Here is a 15,878-nt window from a genome sequence, read left to right on the forward strand (position 1 = left end):
CAGAGGGGCCACCCGCATAAGGAATAACAGCATCCTGAAAAAAAACATCTTCCACAGATTTTCTCCAGCATGCAGCCTTAGATTCAGATTTATCTAATCTACGGTTAATCAGATACATACGGTCACGTAACTCTTTCACCCATGCAGGCTCTTGGTGTGCCTGTAGCGCCACCACATTACAACTCTGTGTCCCTAAAATGGCTTCCTCCGGGGAGGAACTCCCTGCCTCAGACATGCCTCACACATGTACAGCACACCAACAGACACACTGGGACTTATTTTGGGGACAGACCCACAGTAAAATCTGTCAGAGGGACACAGGATAGGAGCAGCCAGTTCACAATCCCTGCGCCAGTATTTCCTGTGAACACAGTATGTCCACAGCCTAACAGCGCTTTTTAAATAGTAATACACACTATCAAATGCACCACAATCGCTTTGTGCCCCCCTTAATAGCACCCTGTACTTGTCAGAAGTGGAGGAGAGGACCAGCGTGTTCTCTGCAGCCTGAGGAGAGAAAATGCGCAGAGCAGTGTGCTGGCTGCCTGAGGATGAAGCTCCGCCCCCGCAATGACACGTCCTTACACTCATATATACACTGTAATATTTATACTGGCGGGGGTAGGGCTGTGCCAGTGGCAACTTATGCCCCCTGTAAGCCAGTTTGAGTTATTTTGATTGCTGCCCACGGCGCCCCCCCCCCCCTGTAGTGCTTGTGTGTGTGGGCAGCAATGGCGCGCTGTGCTCCCGCCAGCCGCACCGCACCTCAGCCGTCACTTACTTGATAGAATATCATTCTTCTTATACTCATCTGTCTTCTGACTTCTGGCTCTGTGAGGGGGGTGACGGTGTGCTGTGGGAGTGAGCATCTAGACACGGCTAGCGTTCAGTTCCCTTCAGGAGCTAATGGTGTCCTGTCAGCCAGAAGCAGAGCCATGAAACTCTTTAGGAAGTTGGCTCTGCTTCTGCCCACCATGAAGCAGGGAGTCTGATGTCAGCAGATCTCCCCGAAAATAAAAAACCTAACATTAGTCTTTTTCAGAGAAACTCAGTAGAGCTCCTCAGAGTGCATCCAGTTGACCTGGGCACATTTCTAAAACTGAAGTCTGGAGGAGGGCACATTTCTAAAACTGAAGTCTGGAGGAGGGGCATAGAGGGAGGAGCCAGTTCACACCCAGTGAAAAGTCTTTAGAGTGCCCAAGTCTCCTGTGGATCCCGTCTATACCCCATGGTCTTGATGTCGTCCCCAGCATCCTCTAGCACAAATGAGAAAATATATATAGTTTATCAACAACTATAGGCTAGTAAAAGGTTATGGTTAGGTTATATACACATGTGAATAATGCAATTTCAATTAATTTTAAATATAGACGTGGAAACCCTTTATGTTCACCACGTGGGAGCACCAAAAAAAATTAAAACAATGGCATCCCATGACAAACAGCTGCATGGAGCAGGTCCGGGAGGTCCCCTGAATATCACACAAGGGTGCATTACATTCATCACACCTACTTCATACTCCCAGGGATGGCGACCATCACCCAAGGCTAAGAAGAATTCTGTCTTTACAATATGAAATTAAAAACAACTGCACAGTCTACCTGTATGTACACTTTGATTCAACTCTCTATCTTACTGGAACAGTTTTAGATTTCTGTTCATTGTCATTTAAAATAACCTTGTTACAACTACAAATGCATCTGTAGATACATTTTTGAGCCATATTGCAAAGACCGCGTTAACACATTCTGCATTAGATGGGAACCCTAAATTGATTCCCTAAAAGGGATCATGCAGGTCATAGAATAGGAAACAGACATGCAATGATATTTTTCCTGGCACAGCTGATTATGTACACTCAGAAAATCAATGCATGTCAGTAGATCATAGTTAAATCTATGTGCCATCATGTTGCTCCATCAATACACTTTGAACATATTTAAATCTGATGAAGGAAAACATTAATTAAATGATTCAGAATGACAGAAAGCATCAGTATACAAAAACCAAAAGGTATTTAAAAAACGCTGTCAACTTATGAAAAAAAGTCTAGTTTTAGAGATGATCACTCAGGGTTTAAGTATCACATATGAAAAACAGATGCCAGCTTTAATCAGAAGCTAATTTAACTAGAATTCTCTGAGTAGAGTACAATGTTCATGTCTGGATAAAAGTATTCTAATGGGCTCCAAAGTGTCTGTTTTAATCAAGTGTGTACATTAGCCATTTTACAGTCGAGCTTCGATGTACTGTTATGTTACCTCGCTGGGTCACACAGTTGTTCAGGTGTGTACCCAACTTAAAGCTAATAATCTACAGAGCACTGTGAATGCAAAGAAAAAACACCGGTCTGCTTTGACAATTTTGTCTAACTTTTTATCCAAAACAAGCAAAAAGTTAAAATTGTGATTGTAAAAGATGCGACTTGAAACGCAATTGTTCATGTGGAATGATACAAGTTGAATGCGTGAACTATGTTTTTTAAAAAGGTGTATTTAACACCTCAGGCAGTGTGACAGGAGGCTAATGGGTGACTCTGCTCCTTCCATTACGTAACTCTCAGTGGCTTCCTGCTTACCAGGGCCGTTTCTTGGGGCAGGCGAGCAGAAGAGGGAAAGGCCGACGCGAGGAGCGACTGGTGAGGCGGGCCGAAGAGCAGTAATCGCCTCTGTAAGTATTCTCTCTCTCTCTCTTAATGTGTAAAATGGGGACACCTGACGTAATCTGTGAAATGGGGACTTTTGCCTACCGTAGTGTGGGGATTTAATGTATCAAGGGCATTGCGGTGTGTGGCATAATATGGTGCAGGGGGCATTACTGCGTGGGGCTTAATATGGTAGAATTTTTTTTTCCTGTGGTGGTCGTGATCTGTTGGAGCAGGGTCAAAAACTGGATTGTGAGGTAGTCTTTTCAGAGGAGGCCATGCCCATTTAAATGAGGCCACACCCATTTAGATGAGGCCACGCCCCCTTGCCGGGTGCAGACGCAAGTTGTTGTTTTTTTATCTAGGTGTGTGTGTGGGAGGGGGCACATTTTTTTATGTCATGGGGGGCGCATTTTTAAATCTCGCACTGGGAGCCAAATTGGCTAGAAACAGCCCTGCTGCTTACATCCAGAAGCAGCCCTGTCTTTACTAAGGAATAGAAGCATTTAAACCTCACTGGCATAATGGTGCCTGGAAAGTACCGCAGACATAAGCAGTGTCAAAATAATGACTGTTGACCGCATTCCCTCACTAACACAATCAAGCATAAGGGCAGATCACACGCTCTCACAATAGAGGCACACGTCTCCTGAAATACTCTGCTGCTGCAGACATGGTCGTTATTTGATTGGATAATAAATCAGGGACATTAGAAGTAGCAGATGCAGAACAAATGCAATAAAGGTTCCTCTGAACATGGTCAAATTCACCTTTAAAAATTATGAGGAGCCATCTTCTAAAAATCGTTGAAATAGAATCTTTATAAAATACAGTTTTGTGTGTTCTCTTATAACAAACCACACTACTCAATTGCTGAGCAGAAGGAACTTAGAAAATGAAGTCTGGTTAGTGACCGCGCATTCTGAAACTGTAATGACTTAATGGTGGGAGATTATCTTTATATATTATTTTGCAGTCACTTGCTTGTTTCATGGGCTAATAGGAGAGAATATGAATTAAACAACACTAGCAGTATAATAATTGCGGTAAAGAAGGGAGTACATAGCTCTAGGTGGTTTTACACACTGTGTGGTGGAATTAATATTACATGTGAGGTACATAAATTAAAATTAAGGAGGAGAGGTGTTTTGTACAGCTTTCCTTTATCGGATTCCACATCAAATGGCTGCCCGAAATCCATTAAAAGTATGGGAAAATATACGTCTCACCATTCAGGTTCAACATTATCATGCCCAGGTAGCACCAACATCTATATAAGCGCCATTGAACAAAATTTGTGACGTGCGGCACAAGTATCTGAGTACTTACACAGGATGTGGTTCTAAATGAATTATTAGATAGTGTTATTTCCAGAAGTGATATATTTACTCTTCAGCAATGTATTTAGTCTGTGGTGGCTTTGCTGTTATTGTGCAATGTATTCTGTAAAAGAGGTTTCTGTTTAATGGAAGAAAAAAAAAAATATCAGGTCATGATGACTGCCAGACAGTCTGCAAGATTTAAGAATAATAATTTAAAATGAAAAGGTCCATCCTTCAATTCCTTTGATCCATTTATAACCAACTCAGCAGCACATTAAAGAAAAAAATAAAGAAAAAACATGCAGACAGGTGATCTTTCTGAAGTGCCTCGCATTGTTATATTGCTGCTATTGTACTAAAATGATTAAAATAGACGGTAACAGGACAAAGGGGTCTCAGTATTTTACCAATTTAAAACTGTTTTCGTCACAGGAGGTGGGCCAGTGTTACATTTAAAGTTCCATGTTGTAATAGCAACCATGTTTGGGTCTAATACAGTTAATGGAAGATCACGGTTTGAAAGTGGAATTCTGCTTTAACACTACCAACAAAACGACTTCAAAAAGACCCACACAGAAAAACAGCTCTAGAAATGTATTTCTATGTACAATGATAATTAAATGCATTATGAAATGTATCTGGTTTAAGTTCTGATAAAAATCTTTCAATTTCCCGGAGAGTTTTCTTTCACTCCTAGCGGTACATTTGTAGCTACATTGAAGTTTAGATCACACAAGCATACAAATTATCTTACGTACAATTGTCAAGGTCGAATAGTTGAAAGAACACTGCTAAGGATGTTAATAAAATACTCACAAAAAGCCACGTTTCTAAACTATTTGATAATAAACATCACTCCATCATCACTATTCTGAAATAGCTCAAAAACAATATCACCATCCTATAGCAAAAGAGCCAATCACAGCTACTCTCATTTGGCCACTGGCTGAAATCACTTGAGAAACAGTCTTTGGTGGTATTGGCGCGGGTCTGTAATCAGCAGTTACAGTATGTGGTTATTTGCAGCAGTGGACATATTGCCCTACAGTTACACACATTATATTGAATCCAGTCAGCACTGAGGACACACAAAAACCTTTATTAATTGAATAAACTACGTAAAATAAAATAAATAAATAAAAAGAGGAGGATTTGCAAAAACCACATGGCATCATGGAATAGATTTGGAATCACCACCAATTTCAGTTTCTGAAACAATGTTGTGACTATTAATAAAATGTAGATAGTTAATATTTTTGTCTGTACAATTTTTATTCTAAGGTGAATTCAATGGCAGGCGAATTCATCCACCCAGCCGAATCAGCACGGTAATAGCCAAGCTTTGCAGTAGCCCGATCTCGCACATAAGTCTTAGCCACTCCATAAGGTAGCAAGCACTTTTAAGCAAATTTGTGATTCGCCCATACGGGCGAAAGGTGTGATATGCAGTGGCAATTCGCATTGTTTGCCTGGAATTGAAATCCCCCCCTATGTTCTACAAGTCCCTGGTTTCCAGTCTTACAGGGTATACAATAAAAAACAATAAAATGTTTTCAAATTTAAAGATAACTTCCCCGGGTTATATGTAACCAAAGCAATAAAACCCTATTAAGAGTTAATTATTTCTAGAATAATAGCATTTTTACAAAGCCTTCAGTGTAGCTCATTTATTAACAGTAGTCAGATAATATGAGTGTTTGTTGCCATCGGATTAGAATACTAGTAATATAGTGCCATTATCTGTAGTGCTTATTTATAGGTTGTTCTATAGGAATGCAGGTCCTTTAACAGAGAAGCATGCTGCGAAATAAATATGTTTTATGTTCCTATATTAAAAGGAATTTATTACATTGTAAATAATTTAGGACGGATTACAGAATAATGTGTTGCATCATTTCATTAACCCAGCAATGTTCAAATAATGCCCTTGCATTGCCAAGTACACTGCTAGCAACTTCCTGTAGTTGTGTGCATATAGCAATAAAGGCAGAAAATCACCTGCACAGGTTTTATAATCTAGAAATGGTTGACAGTTGTAATTTAGGACATCTACAACCTGGAGATAACAGTAATAGTACTGAGCATTAAATATCCTACATAAAATGTCCCATTACATGCATTTCAGTTTAATAACTAGCCCATTTATGTCCTCATATTACATATGCTCAGAGTTGGACTGGCCCACAGGGGAACAGGGGAAACCACCGGTAGGCCTCACTACCTGTGGGCCCTCCTCCTCCTCTAGAGATCAGGTTCCAGTCTCTATCCAGTGCACATGAATTATGCATTATACATATGTTACATTATTCTTCATAAGAATATGGTTTATTGTATATTTACCAAGGGGCGCAGAACATGTACTCTGTAATGGTTAGCCAAACCTCTGTGGTAACTGGCCACACCCTTAAGCATGGGCCCTACAACAGCATTCCTCCAGTGGCCCTTTATTCCAAAGTCCGACACTGCATATGCTACAAGGTGCTCATAAGTTTTTAGGACTCATAGACTTACATTGTATAAGGTGCAAACAATACGTGCCTACTCTCCTGCAATATCAGGGAGTCTCACAATATTGGGGGGTTCTCCTGCACTCCCATGAGAGTAGACCAGCCTCCTGGATCCCCTCCACATCCACTGTGAAGTTAACAATTTAGTGGCTTGTTGGTGTAGTTTACAGCAAACTACATCACTGCACCCCATGACTAACAGAGCCACTATACAGGGGGAGTAAGGGCCATGATAACATCACTCATGCTGGCAGCACACCTTCTAGAGACCTTCTAGAGCCACACTTGAGCACATGAGACTTAATTAGTACCATAGTCATTCTGATTCAACCATCTGTGCTAAAGCATGGATATTGCTAAAACCTGGACTGTTAGCGTTCCTTGAGGACTGAGGTTGGGAATCACTGTTCTAGAGCACAGGTTGTCAAACTCGGTCCTCAGGACCCCACACAGTGCATGTTTTGCAGGTCACCTCACAGAATCACAAGTGAAATAATAAGCTCCACCTGTGGACCTTTTAAAATGTCAGTGAGTAATTAATACACCTGTGCACCTGCTGGGTTACCTGCAAAACATGCACTGTGTGGGGTCCTGAGGACAGAGTTTGAGAACCTGTGTTCTAGAGGGTACCTTTAAAAAGATGGCAAGAATGGTTGCTCTAAACCATAGAAAATCAACCACTTCCTACTATTGTCTAACTTGCACCACACAGATAATAGCTACTTACCCCACACCTCAGTGCAACTTTTGCACCTAGATGCAATCTTAGTAAAAGAGCCGACCTGCAACTACAAAAGGGGGTGATTGGATAGTTAAAAAAAAATAAAGAAAAATAAATGCAAACCTTAATTTAAAGAAATCATCTGCGTAACTATTCAATAGTTACATGAATTCCTAACTTTAATTGGTTACTTATATCACTCACACCCAATGATGCACATTGGAACAAGCTGACACAGTTAAACGATTAAAAGAGGAAATCTAATGAGTGAAGAAATGTAATTGACTCCAGTTTATAGAACCGCTGACTTGTTTGCGTCACTTAATAAAATTAATTTGAGACAGCCTTAATACATTCCTAGTCACACAAAAGTGCTTACTCTTTCTGTATAGATGAGATGTGGTCATATAAGACAATAGAAAGAAAAGGGATTGTCTTATGTTGCACACATTTAATTTAAAAACGTGCACCAACATAAAGACAAGCCCTTTTCTTTCTCGTCTTCTAAGATTGCCTTTATTAATTGTAATAGGCAGCACTTCTAAAATGTTACGCCACTGAGTAAAGAAGTAATAGGGGGTCTAATCAGAAATGGACTAACATGACATAGTTGTGCTGAGGTTCTTCCTCTTACTTACATCTACAATATACAGGATATATGTGCAAGAGGGAGAGCGCCTGGCATGCCTCTGTGCCACCACTTTGGGAGTGACCAGCTGGTGTTAGATCTGATTGGATTACAATGAACAGGTCAAAAACTTGATTTTTGTGATATGTTCTAATGAAAGCTTTTCGGACAACACATTGTAAATAGATTGGAGTCACTATTAGTAGGTGGTAGTGCAGGCCTCCAACTGGATTACTGTGGGCTGCTCTGTGATCCTGCTCCTCCTATAGTCCTGGCCACAAAGTAGCTGGAATTAATTAACTGGCCAATAGATAAAAAGCCTTGTATTCTCATAGCATGAATAGGGTGAAAACACCCTCAATTTTGGACATCTGGTATCCCCGGGAAAGCTAAATGTAATAGGTTCAATTTAGATTTGTATTGAAAAATAGACCGAATTTTCCTCACAGACAAAATAAATGGGTCAAGTTTGTTACATGGCACATCATCATCATCCAGTAAAAATGCCACACAAGAAATTGAAGGGAGATACCTACTCTGGATTTGGTCTGATACACTGTAATCAAACAGAGACGTCTATGGTTTCAAATAAACTATGGAAACAAATCAGCCAATAGTGAAAACATCAGGTCTGGAAGAACCTGAAGAGGGTACAAAATGGTTGGAAAATAGACCTTCTTTAAAAATGTTGCTCTTCCTAAATAAGAGATGGCCCACTCTCGCTTGCATCTAATATTACGGATGATACCGCCAATAATGCAGCAATACAAGGGAGGAATATTCGTAGGGCCGAAAGGAGAACTCAGAGATCAGTATAAATTATTCAGAGCAAGTAAAACGCCAAAAGGATGATTTTGGATTCATCTGCAAATGCGGTAAGTCTGATCCCTACCAAAATGGCTTCCATATGAGGCCAACATTATAATATTGGCAGCAGGGAATACAGAAAATTATTGAATAACAATGTAGTTAAGGTATACCACTGAAACATTACAATAGGATCGCTTCATGTTCCAATAATCAGCAATAACGTAAAGGCAAATAGCACAACTATACTAAACAGAATTAATACAATTGGGAGAAAAAGGTCACAACATTAAGAGTTTTAAATATCAAAAGAGCGGAATACGGTGTTAAATGATTTATAGGCAATGAGACCAGAGCCGGCCCTAACTAATATGATGCCCTAGGCAAGATTTTGGCTGGTGCCCCCTAGCACCGTTGCTAGATCTGCAGGAGATGCTTAGCATGAGTCAGCTGGCAGCTCTGCTAACGTCAGTCGCCTTAATATTTGCATTACTATGTGGCTAGGATGCACAAGCAGCTTCTGCTGATTAAAATGATATGCAGCATGTCTATATTCTGTGTGCGACTGCGGCTGTATCTGCATACGAAATGCTACATTACAGTGATTTACAGGAATACACTGCAACGTAGCATTTCGTATGCAGATACAGCCGCAGTCACACACAGAATATAGGCATGCTGCATATCATTTTAATCAGCAGAAGCTGCTGGTGACCCTAGGCATTTGCCTAGTTTGCCTATGCCTAAGGTCGGCTCTGAATGAGACTACTGAGCATACTGGGTACAGCAAGAGCCACAATTGATGCTATGGCGGTGCCAGTGTCTCTAATAGGCTGTGTTCCACTAACACATGAGTTCACATAAAAGTGGGATGCACAAAAAAGGCAAACTGGGTTTTATTACATCAGCCATGAAGTGATGCCTACTTACACAGTGACCAAACTTCAATCCATGAATTATTTTGTTTAAACTACTTACACTGTGAACCGGGGATTTAAACTTGTCTATATGAATGCGATACGAATCATTCAGGATCATAACCCTGCACCATCAGAGATCACTACACTTTCTGCCCACCATATGGTAAGAGATAAGGGTCTATTCATGAAGCAGTGAAAACTGTGGCGAAGTGAGCCAGTAGAGAAGAACCAATCAGAATTGAAGTAGCATTTATAATTTGTATACTATAAAATTTGACAGAGCAGCTGATTGGTTGCCATGGGCAACTTCTCCACTGGCTCACTTCTCCACTCTTTTCACTGCTTCATGAATAGACCCCTCAAAATCAGAAAAAAAATAAAATAGAAATTGGTGGTCTAAGCGCTAGTGGTCTCAGGGCGGGAGAAAAAAAAAAAAACTACGCAACTTGCAGATGCCACAATACAGAGCAGGATTTATTTCATTGACTGGGAAAGGAAGGGGGACAAGTAACACTGATGAAAACCATACTTTGAATTCCAGCATTAGCTCATTGTGTAAACTGAATTGCAAGCTCTCAAGTGAAGGCAGAAAATACTTTACAGATTTAAGAGTTATGTATGAAGGAAACAAACACAACACTATGCTCCCCCCAAAGGAAAAAGTTTAAAGTCAGAGGAGCTCTGTGACGTTATAATAGGTGTGAAGAAGAATTTTATACAGGGAAAAACAGTTTTAAAGGATTCCTGTCCTTATAGCAAGGCTGTACTAACTCTTCTAAAAACATTGATACATGTGTGTCTTATGTTTACTAAACTGATGAGATCACTTAGAAATGAATACAGCAAACAAGTAGTCAGAAGCCACAATGGCATATTATGCGAGTGTTTGCTACACAGCCATGCAATGTCAAGGCTACACAACACATGTTCTTTGGTTACAGAGTGTCCAACTTATACAGTATTTACTACAGGTCAATGTGAGCTTAGAAGTGGGACCCTGGCTCATTATACTATTGCATAACCAAATACTATTTGCATAGGTGTCATCTAGAACAATACACACACATACAAGCGGCATAAACAAACTAGTGTGCAACTACAGAAGTAACCACCATGACAATGTGACAGCAGTGTCTGTTTAGAAGATCATATACAGTATCTTACTCTGGGGAATGTCAATAACCTGAGTCTTGGAACCCAAAGCTCCATAAGGAGGGAGGTACAGTATGGGGCTGTATAGGAACAGTACATAAATGCAGGGAAGGTGGACAACATGCTGTGAGAAGATTGGGAAGGAAATGGTGCAGCCAGAGTGCTGGGTCTCCCCCTCACTAAAAGGGTCACCCAGAAAGCTGCAACCCCCTCACTCCATTCATGTCCCCATACGTCAGCCATGACGCCCCGGGCTCTGCAGCCCAATCACGGCTGCCCTGTGGTGTCACTTATTACAGCAACATGGCAGCTACCATGGAAAATCTGAGCAGCCTATATGCCATGGGGATAATAACAGTGGCACACACACACTGGCACTGCCAGCCAATAGGGGCCTGGGGAGGACACTAGCCCAGGTGTGCCATGGCCAGACGTCTGGCAGTAGCGCCTATAGTGCTAAATATAGCCAGACATACCTGCAGCGCAATGTGCCCCTACGGGTGGCTCTGCAGCAGCAGCATGACCCCAGTGACTGAGCCCCCGGGCTGCTCCCGCACCATGTGCATGCTGGCACACAGCACCAGGGGAATGCCTATACACCTCGCAGCAATGCGGCTGCAGCCCCTGCATCACTTACCGCTGTCCAGTCTGACAAGTTGGGGTAGGCGGTAGGAGCTAACCAGCAAGTCCAGGGGGAACGAGGCCGAGCTCCACTTCACATCCTTCAGCGAGGGGGCCGAGAGATCCATCTCTCCCCCGTCCCCTTCCAGCAGGAGGCACAGGGGGCAGAGCTGGGATCCGGAGCCCTGTGCTCAGCTGCACGGTGTGCGGCTCATGCTGCTGATCTCCGGGTGTGGGGCTGGTGAGTGTCTCTGTCTCCCCGCAGCCTTCCCTGCTGCTGCCGGCTCTCCCGCTGCTCCGCTCCCGGCCACTTTGGACTGAGTTGACGCTGCTGCTGCTGCTCCTGCTGTTGATGTTATGGCTGAGCGACCGCTAGGACTCAGCATAGCAGAGCTCACACCACGGGCTGATCAACAGGGTGCAGCAGCTCCGGGAGAGAGAGACGCCGCCTCCCAAGCCCAAAACCAGACTGCTGGGAGAGGAAGAGACTTCCTGACATCCACAGGATTCTGTCTGCCAGCAGCTCCCTCGCTGCCACTGGCAGCCCTGCCCCGCCCCCTAGTGCCCGCACGCGGTACTGCTGCCACCGTCAGGGGACTGCAAGACTCATTCGCATATTCCAAACTCACACTTATTCAACAAGAGGACTTTAAGAATTTAAATATACACAGGTTCAGTTTCCTATTTCTGAAATTCCGAGGTAAAAAAATATTACAAATGTTGCATAAAATAACATTGCAGGCTGTGTGAATATTTAGGCTTGAGTCCCATCCTCATTATGTTATGTTATGCACATATTCCAAAATATGGAAAAATCCAAAACATTTCTGGTCCCAAGCATTTCTGACAAGGGAGACTCAACCAATATATCTATTTATTTATCTATCTATCCATCCATCCATCAATATGTAAATGGCACTAGTCCTATTATGTTCACAAAAATAATGAATAATAACCATATCGTTCTATATCAGTGGTTTCCAAACTTTTTTGAACCATGGTGCCCTAGAGTATCAGCATTTTTTCAAAGGCAGCCCCCTAGGCCAAATACTAATACAAATAAATGAAAGTACATGTTCAACTGAGAAAATTAGAATATCATGCCAAAGTTAATTTATTTCAATAATTCAACTTAAAAGGTAAAACTAATCTATTATATACACTCATTACATGCAAAGTGAGATATTTCAAGCAGTGGCGGAACTACCGCCAGTGCAAGCAGTGCCTTGCACTGGGGCCCGCCAATGTCAAGGGGCCCAAAGCCAGCGGCATGTAATGAGTCAAACTGAAACAGTGGCGGATTTACCGCAAGGCCCCGCCGACCGGGCACGGCTGAACTGGACGAGTGCTGTGCTTTTCATGGTCCCGGCCCGCTGTCCGTTATTAGACATCTGCCGGGTGCCTGATCCTCTAGTGCTCACCTGTCACTGTACATTAAATGTGTTGTGCGTGTGACATCATGATGCACGTGCGCATGATGTCACACGCATGCAGAGAGGATCAGGCCGTGACGCAGTGTAAACGCTGCGCTGAGACTGTGCCGCTCTCCAGAGCCCTATGCTGCAGGAGGAGCTCTGTCTATCCTGTGCAAGGTGAGAGTGAAAGGGATCTTTTTACCCGTGCTTTCCCCCACGACTGTTCACTGAAACTTAAAGCCAGCAGCCTACAGCCATAGCAAATACCTGCTGCTGGCTGGAGTATATGTGCCTGTGGAGGGGAGGAGATGAGACCCCTAGATGCAGCATAGACGGGCAGAGGGGAGGTACATAGTGAGAAACATGACTTTATTTGTGGTTGTAGTCGGGTGACAGTGTGGGTGAGTGAAAATGTGTTGCAGCGAGTGGTCATGTGTGGCAGTGCGAGGTGAGTTGTCATGTGTGACAGTGCGAGGTGAGTCGTCATGTGTGACAGTGCGAGGAAAGTGGGAATATGTAACAGTGCAGGGTGAGTGGTCATGTGTGACAGTGCGGAATGAGTGGTCATGTGTGACAGTGCGGGATGAGTAATGTGTAAAAAGGAAATGCTGTCTGCAGCAATGTGTAAAAAAAGGAGACACTGTCTGCCGTAATGTATAAAAAGGGATCGCTGTCTGCCGCAATGTGTAAAAAGGGGACGCTGTCTGCCACAATGTGTAAAAAGGGGACGCTGTCTGCCGCAATGTGTAAAAAGGGGATGCTGTCTGCGCAATGTGTAAAAAGGGGACGCTGTCTGCCGTAATGTGCAAAAAGTGGAATCTGTCCGCCGTAATGTGTAAAAGGGGCTCTACCTGGAGTAGTGGCGCTACTGTGCGGCGTAATTTGAATAATGGATACTACTGTGCACCACTATATGAATTGGTATTATTTTGTGGCCACACTCCTTCCCCATGAAACCACGCCCCTATATGTTTGTTTTACATAAAGGAGTGGGTTTTGATGCCGTTTCTTGCACACAGCGCTAAAATGTCTAGTTACGGCAATGTTGCTAGGTGTCCATTTCCCTGGAACTGAGCAGGTCCCCCTCACCAGATCCTCTACAGGGGTGAGGGGGTGGACTTGGACGGGATGAGGGGGTAGGGGGGCAAAGCATTTTGTTGCACCTGGGCCCACCGATCGCTAGTTCCGCCACTGGATTTCAAGCATTTATTTGTTAGAATTTTGATGATTGTGCCTTACAGCTTAAGATAACCCCAAATCCAAAATCTCAGAACATTAGAATATTACAATAAAAGAAGAATTTTAAATACAGAAATGTCGGCCTGCTGAAAAGTATGATCATGCATATGTACTCAGTACTTGGTTTGGGCCCCTTTTGAATAAAATTACTGCCTCAATGTGGCGTGGCATGGATTCTATCAGCCTATGACACTGCTGAAGTACTATGGAAGACCAGGATGCTTCAATAGCTGCCTTCAGCTCTTCCGCATTCTTCGGTCTCATGTCTCTCATCTTCCTCTTGGCAATGCCCCATAGATTCTCTATGGCAGGCTTTCCCAACCATGGTCCTCAAGGCACACTAAGGGTGTGTACACACGGTGAGATATTTTATTTTGATTTTTGACTATATAGTCAAAATCGCAAGAAAAGTTAGTGCAAATCGCAAGGTGAAAGTCACCTTGCGATACAGATTCGATCCTGATGCACGGTCCCGCGGGGTCGGCATCGCAAGAAAAGAAAGACTGTGCAGGCAAGTCAATCCTTGCTAGATCGGTGTACTGTCTAGTTCATCTCACATGTCAATGACATCTCACATAAGTCAAAATCTCACATAAGCCAAAATCGTAGGCACACATAGTCCATATCTCAAGAAAAGTTAGTCAAAATCACTGGTGCTGGGCTCTGGGGGAGTTCAAGGGAAATCGCAAGTGAAAATCGGGCATAGCAAGGATCTCACTGTGTGTACACACCCTAACAGTGCAGGTTTTAGTGATTTCCAGGCTGCAGCACAGATGGTTAAATTAAAATTAACTGAGGTGCTAATTAAGTCACCTGTGCTCAAGCCTGGATAGCACTAAAACCTGCACTGTTAGTATGACTTGAGGACTGTGGTTGGGAATGCCTGCTCTATGGGGTTCAGGTCAGGCGAGATTGCTGGCTAATCCAGCACCATAATCCCACGGTCATTGAACCAGGTTTTGGAACTTTTGGCAGTGTGGGCAGGTGCCAAGTGCTGCTGGAAAATGAAGTCAGCATCTCCATAAGGGATCAGTACGAAATCCCGCTGGACGGGATCCCGGTGGGCGAAATACCGACACCGGAATCCCGACCAGCAGAATCCCGACAGGGGTGGCAAGCGGAACGCAGCCCCTTGCGGGCTCGCTGCGCTCGGCACACTATTTTATTCTCCCTCTATGGGTGTCGTGGACACCCACAGAGGGAGAATATGTCAGGATTGTGCCGGTCGGGATTCTGATGTCGGTATTTCGACCGCCGGGATTCCGTCCGGCGGGATCTTGACCGCATCCCCTCCATAAAGCTGGTTTCCTGAAGGAAGCATGAAGTGCTCTAAAATGTCCTGGTAGATGGCTGCGTTGACTCTGGATTTAAAGCACAGTGGACCAACACCAGCATATGACATGGCTCCCCAAATCAACACAGACTGTGGAAACTGGACTTCAAGCATCTTGGATTGCGTGCCTCTCCATTCTTCCTCCATACTCTGGGACCTTGGTTTCCAAATGAGATGCAAAATTTGCTCTCATCAAGAGCACTTTGGACGACTGAGCAACAGACCAGGTTTTTTCTTTTTTTTAACCCAGGTAAGACGCTTCTGACATTGTTGTTCAGGAGCAGCTTGACAAGTGGAATACGACATGTGAAGCCTATGTCCAGGATCCGTCTGTGTGTGGTGGCTCTTGATGCACTAACTCCAGCCTCAGTCCACTCCTTGTGAAGCTTCCCCACACTTTTGAATGGCCTTTTCCTGACAATCCTCTCCAGGCTGCGGTCATCCCTGATGCTTGTGCACCTTTTTCTTCCACACTTTTCCCTTCCACTTAACTTTCTATTAATGTGCTTTGATACAGCACTTTGAGAACATCCAACTTATTTAGCAATTTCCTTTTGAGGCTTTCCCTC

At 43.3% G+C, this 15,878-nt stretch overlaps 1 protein-coding gene across 2 annotated transcripts in view; it reads right to left on the minus strand.

Moving 5' to 3' along the window:
• GAREM1 (GRB2 associated regulator of MAPK1 subtype 1) overlaps positions 1-11,884 on the minus strand; it is a 269,247-nt gene extending 257,363 nt beyond the window's left edge. The window contains exon 1 of one of the 2 annotated variants that reach the window (XM_063923663.1): positions 11,339-11,884. In XM_063923663.1, coding sequence (XP_063779733.1) covers positions 11,339-11,450 — 112 coding nt within the window. In that variant the 5' untranslated portion in view covers positions 11,451-11,884. The remainder of the gene's footprint in view (positions 1-11,338) is intronic. The other variant, XM_063923662.1, reaches the window with a different exon arrangement.
• Positions 11,885-15,878: the final 3,994 nt, after the last annotated feature.

This window comes from Pseudophryne corroboree, chromosome 5 (genome assembly GCF_028390025.1).
Source record: "Pseudophryne corroboree isolate aPseCor3 chromosome 5, aPseCor3.hap2, whole genome shotgun sequence".
Classification (NCBI taxonomy): Eukaryota; Metazoa; Chordata; class Amphibia; order Anura; family Myobatrachidae; genus Pseudophryne; species Pseudophryne corroboree.